The following is a 16,936-nucleotide window of genomic DNA, read 5'->3' as shown; positions in this document are numbered from 1 at the left end:
TCCTGATCTACATGTAAGGATAGGTCATAAACATTAAAGAAAATGGATCAGGAAAAGGAATTAAGAGCCAAGAGGAAATTAAGGTCCAGTCAAACATATTCAAAACTCTTTTCCAGCCCCTCATAATTAACATGCTGTTTTTAGTAAGGTTGTAAGAAGTAGGCCAGAGGAGGGCTTCCTTCTGAGACTCACAGGAAAGATTCAAAAAAGATGAACAGCCCCCTAGACAGTTCCAGGGGTCTAGAGCAGAAGTGAATTTACCGCTCTTGTTGGTCAAACGCCCTAGAGTAATTCCTCAGTAAATGACTTCTTACTGATGGGGGAAGGAGACTTGCTTGGGTGTAAGTCAATATTTGTTGATGTGAGGAGGACGGCTCGCAGCTGCCATGGGCTCTGCTGTTGACGTCTCAATCGAGCCCTTATTTCTCGTGAGCTTTCTCATGCTAAAACAGCAGAACCTTCGCGGTCCACCACATCCCACGAGGAAAAAGGAAAAACATCACCCCAGCTTTCCGAATCGTTACACAGCAGCTCTGTGGCTTACCTCCGAACGACAGGGAAATGGACTAAACAGCAACAATGATAACATCACAAAAACCCACACTTGACTAATGTCCTTTTAGTACAAAAATAGACCAAAAACATTTCTGAGGCTTTGTCATTAGTTGTAATGCCAAGTGTATTCAGTTCCAGCTCTGCAAGTAAAGCATGAAGCTTGGAGAGATGAAGCTGAGGCAGCTATAAAAGCTTTAAAGCTTGTGCCTGGTGGCACTGTACTTAAATGAGGTACACTGAACAATTAAAAGGCTTAATGAATTACCCCTTGCTCTTCAGTCCAAGTTGTTGGAACCATCGTTTCTGAAAATGCTGGGCTGAAACTGAATTAAACACGAAACTCACAAAATCAGGAAAATCAAAACACACCAAAAAGCACAACACTTTTCACACAGTAAATGACCTTCTTAATAGCCACTGAGGCCAGTGCACAAGAAGGAGGAGTTCAACGGCACATCTTTAGCAAATTACGACCTCTACAACAGGCTCTGTGACAAAGCAATGAGGCTTAAACCATGTCACCGCTGGAAAGAAGTTACTCCTCTCAGACGTCTCTTATTCCAGTCTGAGTGTCTACCAGAAATCTGAAAATTCCAGAATGTTCCATGAGGATTCATTGTGTAGAAACTGATGAGGATTCCATTGTGCCCTTGGAGGCCCTTGGAAATGTATCTGACACAGCTGCAGGCAGTGGTCTGGAGGAGCTGCTACTTAAAAGTACCCCCACCACTGCTGCTTAATTACAGTCATTCTTGTCATTTTGGTCTTCTTCACTGTAGACCAATGGTCATGACTCATGATAAGATATACAGGACAATGTTTATATTAAATTTTCATTGACCACAAAAGCACCAAATGACCATTAACCACACTTGAACTGATCCACACCAATCAAACGACAATGGCTTTAACCTAGGAGTTGATCATCGTAATTCAGCAGACAGTTTTCACCAGTCATATTCCCACTCGCCAGCCCTTATGAACCAGGAGAAATCCAGAAGTCATCATGGTGGACATACTAATGACAGACAGGCTCTTTAAACACGCTAACAGGAATAAGTCATAACGGCAGGAGCTACAGAGGGCAGTTGGTTCCAAGGATCACTTTAAGGGATTGAAACTCAACTGCATCCATTCCCCCTGTGCTACTGAAGGCCTCTGGAGCTCCCTGCCCAGGCCTTGCCAGCGATAAACACAATCAGGAGCTGCTATTTGGGAACCTGGAATTCTCGCCTTCCTCTGCCCTGGCCCAGCCTTCCTGCTGGAAGATGGTAATCTCCATAATCTATGGAATAGAAACAAACAGGCTTGTAGGCCGGAGGGAGGCAGGATGTGGGGTGCAAGAAAGGCAGAGAGAGAGAAAGAGAGAGAGAGAGTAAGCTGCCACTAAGAGCTGGAACAATTGAATAAAGGCTCTGACATATGATTGCATCTGTTGGAACGCAACCGCAAAGGACAACTGAATTCCACCCATTCTGACAAAGTGCTGACACTATAGAGATTCATAGATTCAATATTATGATGAGGACAATCAAAAGCCCATTATCAATTTGAAAATAACTGATATTTAGAGTTTTTATATTACATACTACATTTTAACTCGCAACATAACCACAACAGTCACTATTTTAAATCCTACAACAATAAGAATATGACAGTGGCTAAAACGAAATAATTCATGCTTAATAACCTTAAACAAGAAAAACAAGATACACTAAATTAAACAATCAGCAAAGCCTTAAAAGTTTAAAGGACATGAATTTTTCAACACACTTGCTTGGAAGATATTTTGTGGCATAATCGTTCAGTCAGTGCCTGTCTTTAACAACTGGCTCAGAATGAACGGCAGACAGAATGATGTACAGTGGGTTATATCCCTAGAGGAATGGGTTTTGTATGTAACTGACAGGCAGATATGAGTGAGAGTTGAGGAACATATCTGGGAAAAAATGGACTTCTATATCACCTCAGAAGCACTGGCTACATTTCTGGTTGGCGACTTAGGATCTAATCACTGAGATGGATGTTATATCAAGGAATTCATGTCTAAAGTAATGTTATTTCTACAATCATAAAATGCTGAACTAGTCCATATAAAAACTCTCTGTTCCAGAGCCATGTAACCTATTGTAAAGGAGGATCTGTCCTAAACTAAAACAGGAAAGACTGCCCCAAGTCATCCCGGGGCAGATTCCCCAACATGTTGCTTTGACAAAAACACAGAGGATACGTTTCTGGCTCACCTTAGGCCCTTTGCTCGGTGATGGAACCCAGATGGCAATACAGTAAACACTGTTTAACATTTTATTTTTCCCAAACAGTTAAAACCTCTGTTCATAGATATGTCATTTGATAACAACCTCCAGCACGGGCTGTTGGATGCCAATAGGGCTGAGTACAAGACAGGAACCTGACAGCAGTCACACAGCTGAAGCTCTGCCAGCTCTGGGATCGACACACCCAGCTGGGGAAAGCCTATGGAGTTATATGGAGTTCTAAACTGGATTTATTGTGCAGCCTTAGTAAGCGGCTGTAAGCATATGATCGCACTACAGGAACAGCAAAGCTGCTGTGTAGCTCATAACTCACCATTTAAAAGCCCAGAAACACAACAGGATAAAAGAGAGGGCCCACAGAAAGGCTCATGGCTATTTAGGGGGAAGCAGATGCTGGGCACGGTCACAGTGACTTCTGTGATTTGGGGATATCGTGGACACACCTGTCGTTCGCAGACACAAGACGGCACTTGTAATCGGGACTCGAGCGTCATGGCAATTTTGTCACAGCAGAACCCTGTAAGTCCCACTGAAGAACAGAGGGATGGGTCAGAGACTGGCCTGCTTCACTGTGGTCCCCAGCTGCCCGTCTGCCTGCCTGCCTGTCTGTCTGTCTGTCTGTCTTAATCCACTGACCAACAGTGACACAGTAACAGAGGTGGACTGCCAACACACAGCAGCAACACAACAGATAGCTTTGACTGTGCTTAGCACACACCAACACAATGAGAGAAATATCAATATGATAAAAAAAGACCAAAGATAATATTGTAATACAGTTTGATAACTTTCCCGACAGCCACACAAATAGAGAAACAATGAAATAGGGTTAAAAAAGAGGAGTGAATATCTGATCTACACAAAAGTCTAAATCGGCAATCTTGAATACTTTGAGGACATTAACGTTAGATCATTCACTTCAGTCAGACTCTTTCAGCCCTCTCCACACCATTTTACTTCAGTCATTACGTCATCCGCATCCATTTTTAAGAGCCACAGGTGGGATGCAGTCTGCTCCTTTGTAACAAGATCGCCACCATCACGCAGGCTTCAGGTGTTTAGTACATTTTTAACAAATTTGTGCTGAAAAACATTATCCACAAATAATGACTCATTTCACCTATGACCCATGACCCATTCTGTATTACATTTGCATCTTCAAATGAACATCTGGCAGAATGCATTGGTAGTTCTGTTGTTTGAGACAATACAAGGTCTGCACCTCAGGCAACTCATGCCGCTACTGTACAGCTGAAGTTATACCACTTGAGTCCGAGGAATGAGCAAAAGAGCACTAAGACATGCAATCTGAATCAGACACTGCACTGAACATTTCATTCAGGAGTATCTCAGTAAATCTGTGAGAAAATTGATTATTACAATTAACGTCCCAAAATCAAACTCTTAAATGTTTATTTGGCCACACAATGCTTCAAAGATCGTGAGACGGTGTACAAAGGTCAGGCTGGCTGGCAGATGTCTCATTTCTTTCTCTCTAAGTGTTCTCACTTCCTGTGGCGTTTGGCAGACAAGTTTCCAGTGTTATAATTTCAAATATGAGACGCTCTCTCTTGCACCATGCCAGTGGGAATCTCATAACCTATACTCACAAGCCTGCTGGGAAAATCAACCTAAAAGCCACGTGACCTCTGAGCTTTCACAGCTTACAAATTTATTTTCCTCTTGAAATACAACAACACGATCATATAACTTCCCATGACTTGCCCAATCCCAGAGTTTTCAACTCATTCTGAATTCTACAGTGACACCAGGTGTTGACAGAAATTAATTATTGATCACTATTGATCAATATTGATTATTGATCATTATTGATTGTTCAATGGAACCTCCACCTGGGCAGGGACTCAGGAGGTGGTGTTGATGTGGTGATGGAACGGCACGGGACTCACCTGGAAGTCCTCCAGGGGAAACTGCAGCATGTCCCGCAGCACATCGCTGAGGATTTGTGTCTTCCTCTGAACCAGCACGTTCTCATAGTCCAGCGGCTCAATCACCTTCGGCTTTACCTGTGCAACACATGACAACATCCAATCAGAACACTGGATTACACATTACAGGGATTGGGAAAGACATGTGCCACATCACAGAAGTCAAATTCTATTCCCTATGTGTGGTCAATACAATCCTTGAATGCTCCTGATGTGAAACACAGACATCAAGGTGTAGCAGCTACACAGTTGGTGTTCCAGGGTTCATTGTAATGCTATTGAACCTTTACAGACCCTTTGCAGTGAACAGTATTGATTTACAGCTTTGACATTCTTTTTACTGAAGGCGATAAACAGACACAACCATAAGGTTTCTCTCCTTATTTATCCATACATGAAATTTTTGTATATAAAATTTAGTTTTACATTTTGAGACCTCAGTTTCCTGTTTGAATAACCTTGAATAATCCTCTGAGAGCCTGTTCTCAGTGGGCTAATCTCTGACTGTTGCCCTGAACTAACACAAAACTGGTACCACAAGACAAATCACTTCCTATGTATGCCAACACACCACAGTTAATACTAATGAATAATACTGTATTGCATTACACACCCCCAAGTCTGGTACGTTATACTGGCAGAATCTCAAGTACTTTTTAAATCGTCCCTTATCTTTCATTTAGTTATCTTGCAAATTGGGCAATGCAGATAAAAAGTTGCATTGAAGTTGGATTAAAATAGCTTAAAAATAGCTGCACTGAGATATGAGTGGATTGTGAAAATCTCTAAATGTTCACACGCAGCACTGGCTTATATGGTACCACGGTAACTGAGTGTTGCTTAAGTTTCACAGTATGAATGGAAACTATTCCATATGTGGAAAGGGAAGTCCCCAGTCCCTGTTGGAAAAGGGAAGTGTTAGATTCAGGGTTTGGAGAAGGGATGCGGCTTCAGGATCTTCCATTGCTCAGCAGTCTACTTTGACCAAGTACAGCATTAAACCACATGGTGAGTACAACCCCACTGGGCCATGTCGGAGCACTATACAGTATCACGACCTCTGTGACACTGAACATTTGTGGGTGACCTCACAGCGACCTGCCCCTAACAAAGTGTAAAGCTGTTGTAATGACCCCTTAACCCTTTCCTGGTAATGTTATTACTGTTAAAAGGCTTTTACAGAGATCAGCAGTAAGGATTTACTGCAAACTCTGCAGCTGGGCCGGAAACGGGAGAAAACCAAAACTGCAGATTTCACAGTGAAACGGGCTCCACGCAAACCTCTCCACAGCACTGAATCATGGGCACACCACAGCCTAGACACTATAGGTGAATGAGGGCCTATTGCAGTATAAGAGGGGTGCCTTCTGCAAGCTGACCGGGTGCACTCTGAGTGTCTGAGATGCAGCTTTACTGAGCGTGAGGGGAGGAGAAACTGGCCGGTGTGCAGGGCTCTCTGGCAGGGAAATCAGACAGAGCAGCTGTACCAGTCACTGCGGCCTGAGCACACATACCCCATCTGTTAACCACACCATGAGCGTTTGTGTAGGCTGCCGTTAGCCCCTGAGAATACCCGAGACTGCATAGAGCAGGACCAGGATGACTTCATTTTAGGCTCAGGGCACACACACGCACACACACACACGCACGTACGCACACACACACACACACACACACACACACACACACACACACACACACACACACACACACACACACACACACATCACCACTGAGTCATGGAGGAGCAGCGTACCAGGCCGTACCAGCTTCTACACTCCACTGAATTCCACACCCAACACATACTGGGGAATCATCAAGATTTATCCCGCCCAATTAACACAAAGATTGTAAAAGCACCACATTAAAACCACTGAAAGTCATTTGCATTCACCCTTATAAGGCCACACCTTCAAACAAGACTCAAAATCTCTAAAAAAGAAGACTGAATCCTTTGATAATACATGATGAAAACACAGGAATAGATCTCACAACAAGCTAAGGACAGAGAGAACAATGGTGCTCAGTGCCAGGGCCGCTGTCAGCAGGGTAGCTGCTCCTGTGTACTATACAATGAAGACTATCTGCAATGGGCATGAGCCACAGCATGGAGCCCCTCCCTCAGGACCTCACACAAACATAAGATACTGCACTACTCACACTGCCACTATTATCTGCAAACTGCTCAAAAAAAAAAGAAAAAACAAAAACAACAAAAAACATTCGGGACATTTGTGGAAACAGTGTAATCACATTTCCTGTAGGAAGGCTGACTACTGCGCTGAATTATTTGTCATTTTTACAGTCTACCAAGGCCTTCTCTCTGACGGATTAGTCAGTTATATCAATAGATACATCAGTAGATATTTGTAGACACCTCACAATATAATGTGCTTAACAGGAGTTTTATAAATGTGTTATAAGTTCTGTGAAAATGGATCTCAACAAAACTGTCTTGCTGGAGGCACATAATGAGCACACACCAAAGGCCATGGCATGAAACAGTTCTAAATGCTTGATATGTCCACTCAAAACCTGTCTCTGCCGTACAACACTTAATATGCTGGCAGATAATGGATGCATTATAACTGAAGTACAGTGCAGCACAATACAATATAAGGCAACTGATTTTTTCAATAGCAGCAGCCCACAAGAAGAGAGGGTAGGATATTTTTTCCTTTGCTCTTCTCTAACACACAGATAATGTTTTCTTACAATGTTGTGATTTGATCTCACAGCTATGTTCCACAGGAATGCTAACAGACACAGGCAGTGACAAGGTAGAAATGAGTAAGATGGCCAAATGACTTTTTTCAATCAGATACAACACTGGGCCCACAATATACCATACTGACAAAGCCAGAGTTTTAATGACAAATTAAGTAAATGAACTGGGTAATGAGGTATAATTGAAGCCCATTTCCCATACCCTGCCTGCTTCCAGCGTGTGTGTTTTGTACTATGACCCAGAGAAAGACAGTGAAAGGCAGAGAGGTAAAGAGAGAGACAGAGAAAGAGAGAATGAGCCTGTGAAAGAGATAGAAAAAGAGTGAAATATAGAGAAAGACAGACTAAGAGTGAGTGAGTGAGCGAGTAAGTGAGACAAACTGTGAGGCATGAGGTGAGCCAGGCATTAATGCAGAGTTACAGCACCCACATGCCTATTACACCTAGGGCTAATAACTCATGACTGACCCCATAGGGGAAGCTTTGGACATCGATCCATTTTCATTTGCAGTAAATGAACATGCTAATAAAGCAGTGCTTTTCCACAGAGGCCTTGGAGCCAAATCATTCTTCCTCCTACGTTACGGTACATATCGTCTGACATCAATGAGTGTTCCAACCTGACAGTTACTAGCCTGGTTCACCAGACCGTGGTGTGCTCAAATATTTTCCAGATGAGACCGCACACACACACACACACACACACACACACAATTTGTGCCCACATGAACACCCACATGGACACAAATACATACATACACAGCCACACAAGCACACACACAGCAAGGAGTCATGAGCCATTACCCATAGCACACACAAAGAGACAATGGAAGGAATGAAAACAGATCCCTGCACTCTCCAAACTTGGTCAGACAGGACAGGTGAGTCAGGATGATTAGAGACCGCTAAAAGGTAACAGTCCAGGTGCACAGGGCTCTTGCGCACACCCCCCCTATACTTATCTACTTGACTGACATTACTATGATCACAAACCATAGCTCTTAGCCTACGTGCGGCCCCATTGCCAAACACAGGCAGGCAGTGGAAGGTGGAGCGTGACCTTCAGTGAACTTAATACAGTGCACTGGCACCGTAAATCAATTGCTTTCCATTTACAAGCTGGCAGAGAGCGCGCAGTGTCTGAACTCATCCTTGTTCATTTGCGTCTATGGTGGTAGAGCTTCAATTAGCACAGCATGTGAGTGTGAACAGGGACACTCTCTCACCCAGAATTCCTCTGAAGTGCCTCCAGCTCGGCATCCCATGAATGACAGAGTTCCTCCTTCTGGTCACCAGGCATGAGCCAGACAAATCCTTCACAAGAACAGGCCATTACAGTGCCCTGCCAATCACTCTGAGTTTCCATACATTTAACACATTGCTTATCAACTGACGGAGAACAAGTCTCCAGATATGGCCTCCATGTGGTTGTAAACAGTCTTACAGCAGCCACCAAGATTCAAAGTTGGTGTGCAGCAATGAAATTATCAGCCAAACATCTGATTGCTCCAAAGACGAAACCACAGGGATCAGCAGATCTATGTGACAGACTACAAAGGAGGACAGATCAGTGGAGAACTCTGCCCCAAACACACTGGAGCTCATACCTGTACTCACACCAAGCTGAAGGAAAACAAAGCCACCAATCTTAAAATACTCTCCTGCAAACCCTATTAGAGACATAACCCCATCACCATGGTGATAACATGTTTAATCATTTGCAGTTACTGAGGTTTTGTTACCCTACTTTCTTGATTTCCAGCAATATTACCCCATCACCGCTGTACGGTAGAGCTCATGCTCTCCCCCTTACTGTAATCTCCTCTTCTATCGCCTTCACTCCTCTAGCCATCCACTTGCAAACTGATGTCTTCCATATGTGAACGTCAGCAGGCAGACCAAAGAAACCACGACGTAAGCACCCAGATGAAAGCACTGACTGGAGACTCGCTTATCCCCCCCACCACCTTCTGACTGCACTTGTCTCTATCGCTATAGCAAAGCTTTTGTGGAACAATGCCCTCTTACATCACTCACAAGCCATTGGCCACGGAGATAGCTATTACGACAGCGATTTAAGTGCTTGCCAACAAAAATAACTCTTTGGATATTGGAGCCTGACGCCCATTGCAGAGAGAGAAGTTTGATGACGTTGATCTCCAAGTTCACCGCTACCTCCTAAGACACTCGTATTTCTTGAGATGGTGAGGTAATGCTGTTGCCTCAGACTGGGGTCCCTCACAGACTTCAGAACAGGACTTTATGTAGAAGCAAAAACTGGCTTTATTTCCAGAGCCCCCAGCAGCTCCAGCCAATGAGGGCCTACAGTAACATCAGTGTGGGGGGACCAATGCAAATATTACACATCAGTACAGCATGCCTCAAATGATCTGCTTGTTGAATTTAGCTAATGAGGAATTAGCTGAACACATAAACTCATCAAAGGAAAACTGGAAGAAAGCATTGTCTTGATACAGAGTGTTTAAAAAAGCAGATTATATCCGAGCTTCAGCCACTTCTCTACAACCCACTGGCAGCTGCTGTCTTGTGAGTGGCTGTTCCCAGCTAACAGTTCCCAACACCTGCAATGGCGACTCAGACTGAAATTTTTACTATGACTTTCATGTGAAGTTGATGAAACTTGATTTTACTTACATATCTACAAACTTCCTTTTAGGGACATAATGATTTTGTTAGACAGACATTCCAGATATATTACTGTCCCTCCCTCCTGACAGGTAACAAATTCAACCTGGTCAGAGTTTTACTCCCTTCCATTAAGAGTGACTTTTAACTGAGGAGAATGGGTTTTACCAAAACAATTAACTCTCCAGAATGCAGTGTAATGCCAAGCTTTTCTCTGCATTCCCACTCATCAGACCGTCAAAGCTTACGGTTCCTCTTCGCTCATGTAAACAAAGAACTTTTGAAACTGGAACCTGTTGTATTATGTGGAGTAGCCACGGCCAAATAAAAGACAAAAAGGGAAGACTGGTTTTTCTCATTGAAAACTGAGCCAGAGGGATAGGTCTGACAGCTGAGGCCAAATTTCAAACACCTGCCCCACAGCACTCACAACAAACATTTCCTCACAAATCTTCAGAATGTCTAAGAACATAGTTTAAGCTAGTTTAAACACCCACTCCTGTGGGAGTGAATGAATATCAACTGCTTTAATGTTTTAGCTCCCTCTTCAAAATATCTGTTATAAATACAAGAGTAACAATGAGACAAGACTAGAAAAATGAGTTTGAGTAAAAGCAGTAATTTCATCCCCTAAAAATTGCTTGCTTCCTCCTCAGCAATCACCAGACACACAAAAGCCCCAGTGTCTAGCGTCAGATTATGATCTATAATAACCTGGTACCAGACACTGAGGCTAGATCTGTGCGTGACTTACCGCCACCTGAGGTGCTGAGTCCACCTCAGCCTCAGACAGGGCCAGGCTCCTGTACTGCTGAGGGGACTCAATCACAAGCTCCTTCTTGGGAGTTTTATTAGCCCTTCCTTGCATTGTCAGCTGCTGCAGAGAGATCCCTTCACAATATCCCACAGATCTGATTCCCGGCTGCCCCTACAGCCAGCATATCCCGAAGAGCGGAGCCCAACTCCTGATCCAGGCAGCAAAACTTTGCGGCTTTCACCAGAGCCAGTTTCCTTCACTCTGCCCCGGCCACTCAATCACAGCGCCTCAGCCCCGCTCGCCCGCTAGGAGGGGATGGCCCCTCCCACACTCCGCCGGGCTGCCTGGGGGGAGTTACAATGCTCATTCACACACCGCCACAGCCCCTCCCACGGCACTTCTGCCCGGGCTGTCATTCGACTCCTCACCGTCCACCTGCGAGATAACAACAGCGTCTGGACCAGCGCAGACAAAGGGGGAACATTCCTGGGCTCAGAGCAAAAGAGCGCCCAGATTATTAACTGCGGGGAAAGAGGAGGCAGCTCCTCTGCTGCGCTGCTCCCAGCGAAGACAAGGCAGAATGGAGAGCAGGAAAGTGTGCTTGACTCAGGTGCTGCACAGCGAGTTGAGCTCTGCAGCAGAGCCGGCTATGACTCACTGTCAGTGTGTGTCAGTGTGGCGGGACAGACTTCACACCCCACGATCGAGCTCCCTTGCTGAATGGGACTGCGATGTTCAATGAGGCAGAGAGGTCTGCACCATCCGACAGCTGCAAAAGTCAGAAGGAAACTAGACACCGCCTCCACAACCTGATACTACCGCAGCACTGAGTTTGCACTGTGACACTCTGATGAAAGCAGCTATTCAGGTTCATGGGATGGAAACTCCAAGTTTTGAGGCTACAGACAACAGCACCCACACTTTGCTCAGAAGATACGATACTTCTGTTACAAATCTGACACAATAGTGAAGCTGAGACCTACAATCTGATATAATAAAATCTATAAAATGAAACAAAAGCTGCCTTAGGCAGTTGTGTTAAATCAGGGAAGATTTCTCATGAAAGGAGGGATTTCTCAGGATTTGCATTTTGCATAATGAAATGCATTTGCATCTGGTTCCTTGTCAAAACATGTCATTGAATTCCATTTGCTGTATACTAAAAGCTTGACAAAGACTATGAAGCAACTATGGTCAACTATTGATTGCACGTTTTGCCCTGCGCAATTAGCTTCAACTCACGTGTACTTGCACTATCTAAGGTGAACAGAGTACAGCAGCACCCACAAAAAAATCAAAAGGTTTATGCTTGGGGTTCAACACAAATAAATTCATAATGCATGAATAAAGACCAACCAGGAAGAGGCACACTCTCAAGCCATCACAACTGCCAAACCAGTCACCACAAATTCTATTTCTGTAGTGAGACTTTGAGAGGCATCTTTACTAATTCTGTCCAATTTAAGCAGACCTCTAAACAACCTTTTTCAATTTTTTTTCCTCTGTACTCACACAACTGCATGCAGATGACTGAACAGACAAGTGACTGAGCCTCAGAGATATGTGTCTCCTTCCTCTAGTTCGCCCCCCCCACAGCAGGGGATCGTTACACATGGTTAGCCCCGTCTACACCCCACACACCCCTACTGCGACTTACACACAGACCTCACACTGGCACAGAGGAGGCCAATTACACAGGGGCAGTTTATTGCACATTAAAGGGAGAGCATGGCAGGCCACAATTTTGCTGTAGGAAACTTCCCATCATTACCTAATGGATTTTATCTTTTTTTTATCTTTTATCTTGTCATTATAAACATCTTTAAGGAAAGTCTTAGACACACCCTGGACTGGAAGAATTATGTCAGTTGTGATAAAATGGAACATTACTGGAAAGCTAGGTTTAAATTTTATGGTCACGATGGTTATCATGAAAACATTCCAGTCAACCCAAATTATGAACAGAGAGGCAGCTAAATGGTAACAAGCCAAGGTCACTGCAAAGAATAAAAAAGTAGCAAGTATGTTGCCGTGAGTGTGGAATTTTGTGTTCCCGTCGTCTCCAAGCCTGGACAGGGGGGGAATTAAGAGTGTCTCCTCTCTCAGTGAACACATTGCTGTTGCTCCATCCGCCAGAGGGGCATTCCATCGTGACATGACCCACTCGACCCACCTCAGAGGTGGGAAAGGCTGAAGCATTCCTCCTTGGGGCGCAATGGGAGGATGTTACATTTTCATGGCTGTGTCTGTGTTAGGAGGAGGGTCTCGGCTACAAACACAGCTGTTCCTTTACCACTCACACCTGCCTCCACAGGCCTCCTGACAGAAAAGAAAGACACACACACACACACACACACACACACACACACACACACACACACACACACACACACACACACACATAGTGTTCTTTTTCTCAATAGCCCTCAGAAACCCCAGCAGAAGGGTGTGCTCTTCTCCATTTCTTATTTTGGGCATTAGGGGGAGGTACCATGTACTGTGACACGTTCCACAACAGCATGTGTTATCAATTCTGAAGATCTTCTTGACGGAATTTTCAGTCAGGTACTAAATAAATGGCTTGTTCAACACTTGTTAGTCCTGACAGTTACTTCCAGTCTGATAAGATGGTAACACGGCATCTGTTCAGTCACATTTTGGTCTCCTTGGCTCATGCTGAGTCGATGTGTCTTCTGCGATTTGTAGCACTGTTAATTACTTAGGGGCCGCTTCAAAGTGCTTCTTGATTTCCAGCTTGTGGCATGTTTTGACATCTTGGTTGACATCATCTGAGTCAATGATGAAGTGATAGATGTGTAACCCTGGCAATACTTTTTAAATTATCAAAAATATCTCTGAGGGCAACATATTTCTTCATATCCATTAAAATAAATATTTTCAAATGAATGACTTCTCTGCACTTATACTTGAGAACCTGTATGTGGTCAAATAAATTGCAGTCAATGTGATATTTTACATTATTTCCATAATATTCCTAAATGTCAGTCAGAACGGGAGCAGGAGGTCCAAGAGATGAAGGCTATTCCAAAATACCAAACATCAAAAACCCTCTGGGGAGTTGAGAAACATTTAATTTCCTACAACGAAAACAGGAAGAGCTGTGTTCTTTAACCGATTCTACACTTTCATTAGTTCAGCACAAAGACTCAGTTTTTTCCACTTACACTTTAACTGCAGGTAGCCTGTCTAATTTTAAATAATGTTAGCGTTGCACATGATCACCACTGCGGCACAATTTTCATTCCATCTTTTCGTGCGCAGAAGGTTTGGGGAGAGAAAACCAACCTGAATGTCGGGTCAGGATGCACACATCCTGGTGATAAATGAGACACACCACCCCACAACTCCACCCCAAACACGCATCTTCCACACGGACTGCTTAAGTTCCCATGCTAGAAATCATGTGCTACAGTGGCAAAAGGGCAACAGGAATTCTCTAGGAAGCACTTAAGCGGGGATAACGTGCGCATACCTAAAGTATGAATCGGTCCCCTTACACCTCATTTCCCAGCAGTGTAATGGCAATAGCATGTTGTACATAACTGTACAGCAGGCAGAGATACATGCTAAATATCTTCAATAATTTCTCACAACCCAAATTACCTTAACCACTGCTAAAAGATCACCAAAAGAGGGAAGTGCATAAAAGTTACCAGTGAGACCATTTCTATTTCTACCACAGAGGCAAATAATGAAACTCAAATGTGTATTTGTCATATTTTTGTTAGCTTTCACAGTCTGTAGGTCCTATAACCTGAGGCAGTAGAATATGACAAATATTTATTTGAAAGAATTTCCTTACAAAAAGGCTCAGGCTCAGCACACAAACAGACCCATTAAACACAAATGATACCAACGGATTCATGGTCTTTCCGACACCGGAAAACTTCTGAAGTAAAATTTACATTAGACATTTCATTCTTATCTGTTTTGCAGTAAATTCTTGGGTCAAAGAGCCATTCTGGCTTCATTAAGGGTAGGAAGCTAGCCTGCAGAAAGACATATTGTGGTAATGACTTCAAAGAGACTTACTGTGGTAATCACTTCTCTGTCGTGCTGCTTCATTTTAGAAGTGCCACATGATAAGCAACCACTGAATAAAGATGTTGTGTGAACTTGGTGTTTTCCCTGTCAGAAAACGCAGTGAACATTATAGTTCCTGTATTCTGCTTTCCTCAGGACTCTATGACTTCAGTGCATCTGTTTCAGACTGTTTGCAGAGAAGCAGGATTGAATCTTGTGGTTTTCCCCTTCACACCCATACCTGAAAGAGTTATTTTGTCTGACAGCACAGCGTTGCTGATATAATGCGGTGGTCTATAATGTCTATAAGATCTATAGAAAGAGATGTATTAGAAATGGGGTACTGCTCTTGAAAAGTTTTTTTTCATTTCAGTGCTCAACCACTTCTTCTTTTATCATGTTACACCTCGTTACAGATAGCTGCATCCTCTGCACCAATCCCATGTTCCTAAAATCGTTACTATCAATGCCCCTTATCACATTTCAAATAGTCAGTAGTCTGTTCATAAATAAATGTTAGTCAGTAGTCTGCTCTTAAATAAATGTTTGTTCTGACTTTTTCCTAACCAAATCGTAATAGACAAGGTACCCACATTGCAATTTCTGACGGTGTACTTCTGACGGTGTACTTCCTCATTTCAAAGCATTATTCGGCAGCAGTAATTGCCTCGGGTTTTGCTCTGAAATGCAAATGATGCTTAAGAATGCCCGGTATGTGAAAACTTCACTCATTGCATTGTTAGTCCACACTAACCACAAATTGGATGGGCTGCTCAATGACGATTCTACAACCAGGTCAATTGTCTGAGACCACTGGGATTTCTGTCAAAATAGATTTGAGTTACTCAAAGCCTCAAAGCCCAGATGTGCTCATGCAATTATCTGTGAATGCAGTGAACTCTCGCTTTCATATTGTATCTATCTATTATACATATATAGGAGCATGACGCAGTGCAGTGCTGTATCTCTTCATACAAAAGGACTGCTTTTCCCAGATTTGAAAACACTGCTCCACACTCCACATGTCCCTATGATTGCGTAGAACAAAAATTTAGGAAAGGAACAAAAATGGACTCATATACATGAGTTACAGCAGCAAATGCATGCCCTTTGCTTTAACAGACACTACACATGCATCCAGGTACTATTTATCCTTCATGAGAGGGCTAATATGTTTCAGGCAGCTGGGTGGTCTGGTTTGAAGTACTTCAAGTTCCCTCCAACCTTACCTGCTCTTGCCATGCTTAAACTTACTAAAAAGCAGCTCAAAATGGGTATGAAATGGTCCTGATGGGAGCTGTTGTGCCAGTGCCTTACAGAGTTATAACGTCATGCAAACCCATGGGAAAGTCACCCCCGTACTCTCAGAGTGTTCGCATACTGGCCAGCCTGCGCACGCCTCTGGCCAACAGTTCTCTTACTACATGACGTCCTGCAGCGCGCATGCCAGGACGCAGTATGGAGCTGCGTGTTTCACAGATGGCCCGGGCCCAGCCGGCCCGCTGCCCACACAGCCTCTCCCAGGGTCAGGAGGACCAGGGAATCAGCGTTACGTAACAGGGCCCTGATGTAATGGTTTGGAGCTGTTGTTTTCCTAAGTCCTACGCCCCTGTAGCAGAGAGGGTGTAACCTGGAATGCAACAAAAACACATGTCCCCTTTTCAGCACACCCTTCCAAGAACATGAGCTCAGGGGGCGGTCTGCTCCTGGCCACGCCCCCCTGGGAGTTCAGCAAAGCCAGGTGAGACAGTGCGACCCTGGACAGACAGGCCAGGGATGAGGCCCAAGACATGGTCCCCGTTAGCCCTGCTGGTATGAGAGGGGCACGAGTGGGTTGGGCAATGAGGCCAGATATATTGGTGGGGACCTGCAACTGAAAGTCACATGACTACACGCTGGCACAGTAGAGCCATACACAGATGAAAAGGACAGTGATATAGGGACTTCAGAGGACCTTAAAACTGAATCAGATGGCTTCTAGT

General features: G+C 44.0%; 1 protein-coding gene across 4 annotated transcripts in view; it reads right to left on the bottom strand.

Annotated features, from left to right (window-relative positions):
- LOC118789496 (dedicator of cytokinesis protein 9-like) overlaps window positions 1-11,172 on the bottom strand; it is a 58,553-nt gene extending 47,381 nt beyond the window's left edge. For all 4 annotated transcript variants that reach the window (XM_036545951.1, XM_036545948.1, XM_036545949.1 and 1 more), the window contains exons 1-2: window positions 10,908-11,172; window positions 4,742-4,858 (exon numbers count right to left, since the gene is read on the bottom strand). In XM_036545951.1, the coding sequence (XP_036401844.1) occupies window positions 4,742-4,858; window positions 10,908-11,021 (231 nt within the window). In that variant the 5' untranslated portion in view covers window positions 11,022-11,172. The remainder of the gene's footprint in view (window positions 1-4,741; window positions 4,859-10,907) is intronic.
- Window positions 11,173-16,936: the final 5,764 nt, after the last annotated feature.

This window comes from Megalops cyprinoides, chromosome 14 (assembly GCF_013368585.1).
Source record: "Megalops cyprinoides isolate fMegCyp1 chromosome 14, fMegCyp1.pri, whole genome shotgun sequence".
NCBI lineage: Eukaryota > Metazoa > Chordata > Actinopteri > Elopiformes > Megalopidae > Megalops > Megalops cyprinoides.
The sequence above is the reverse complement of the archived record's forward strand: the minus strand, read 5'-3'. Positions and strand labels throughout refer to the sequence as shown.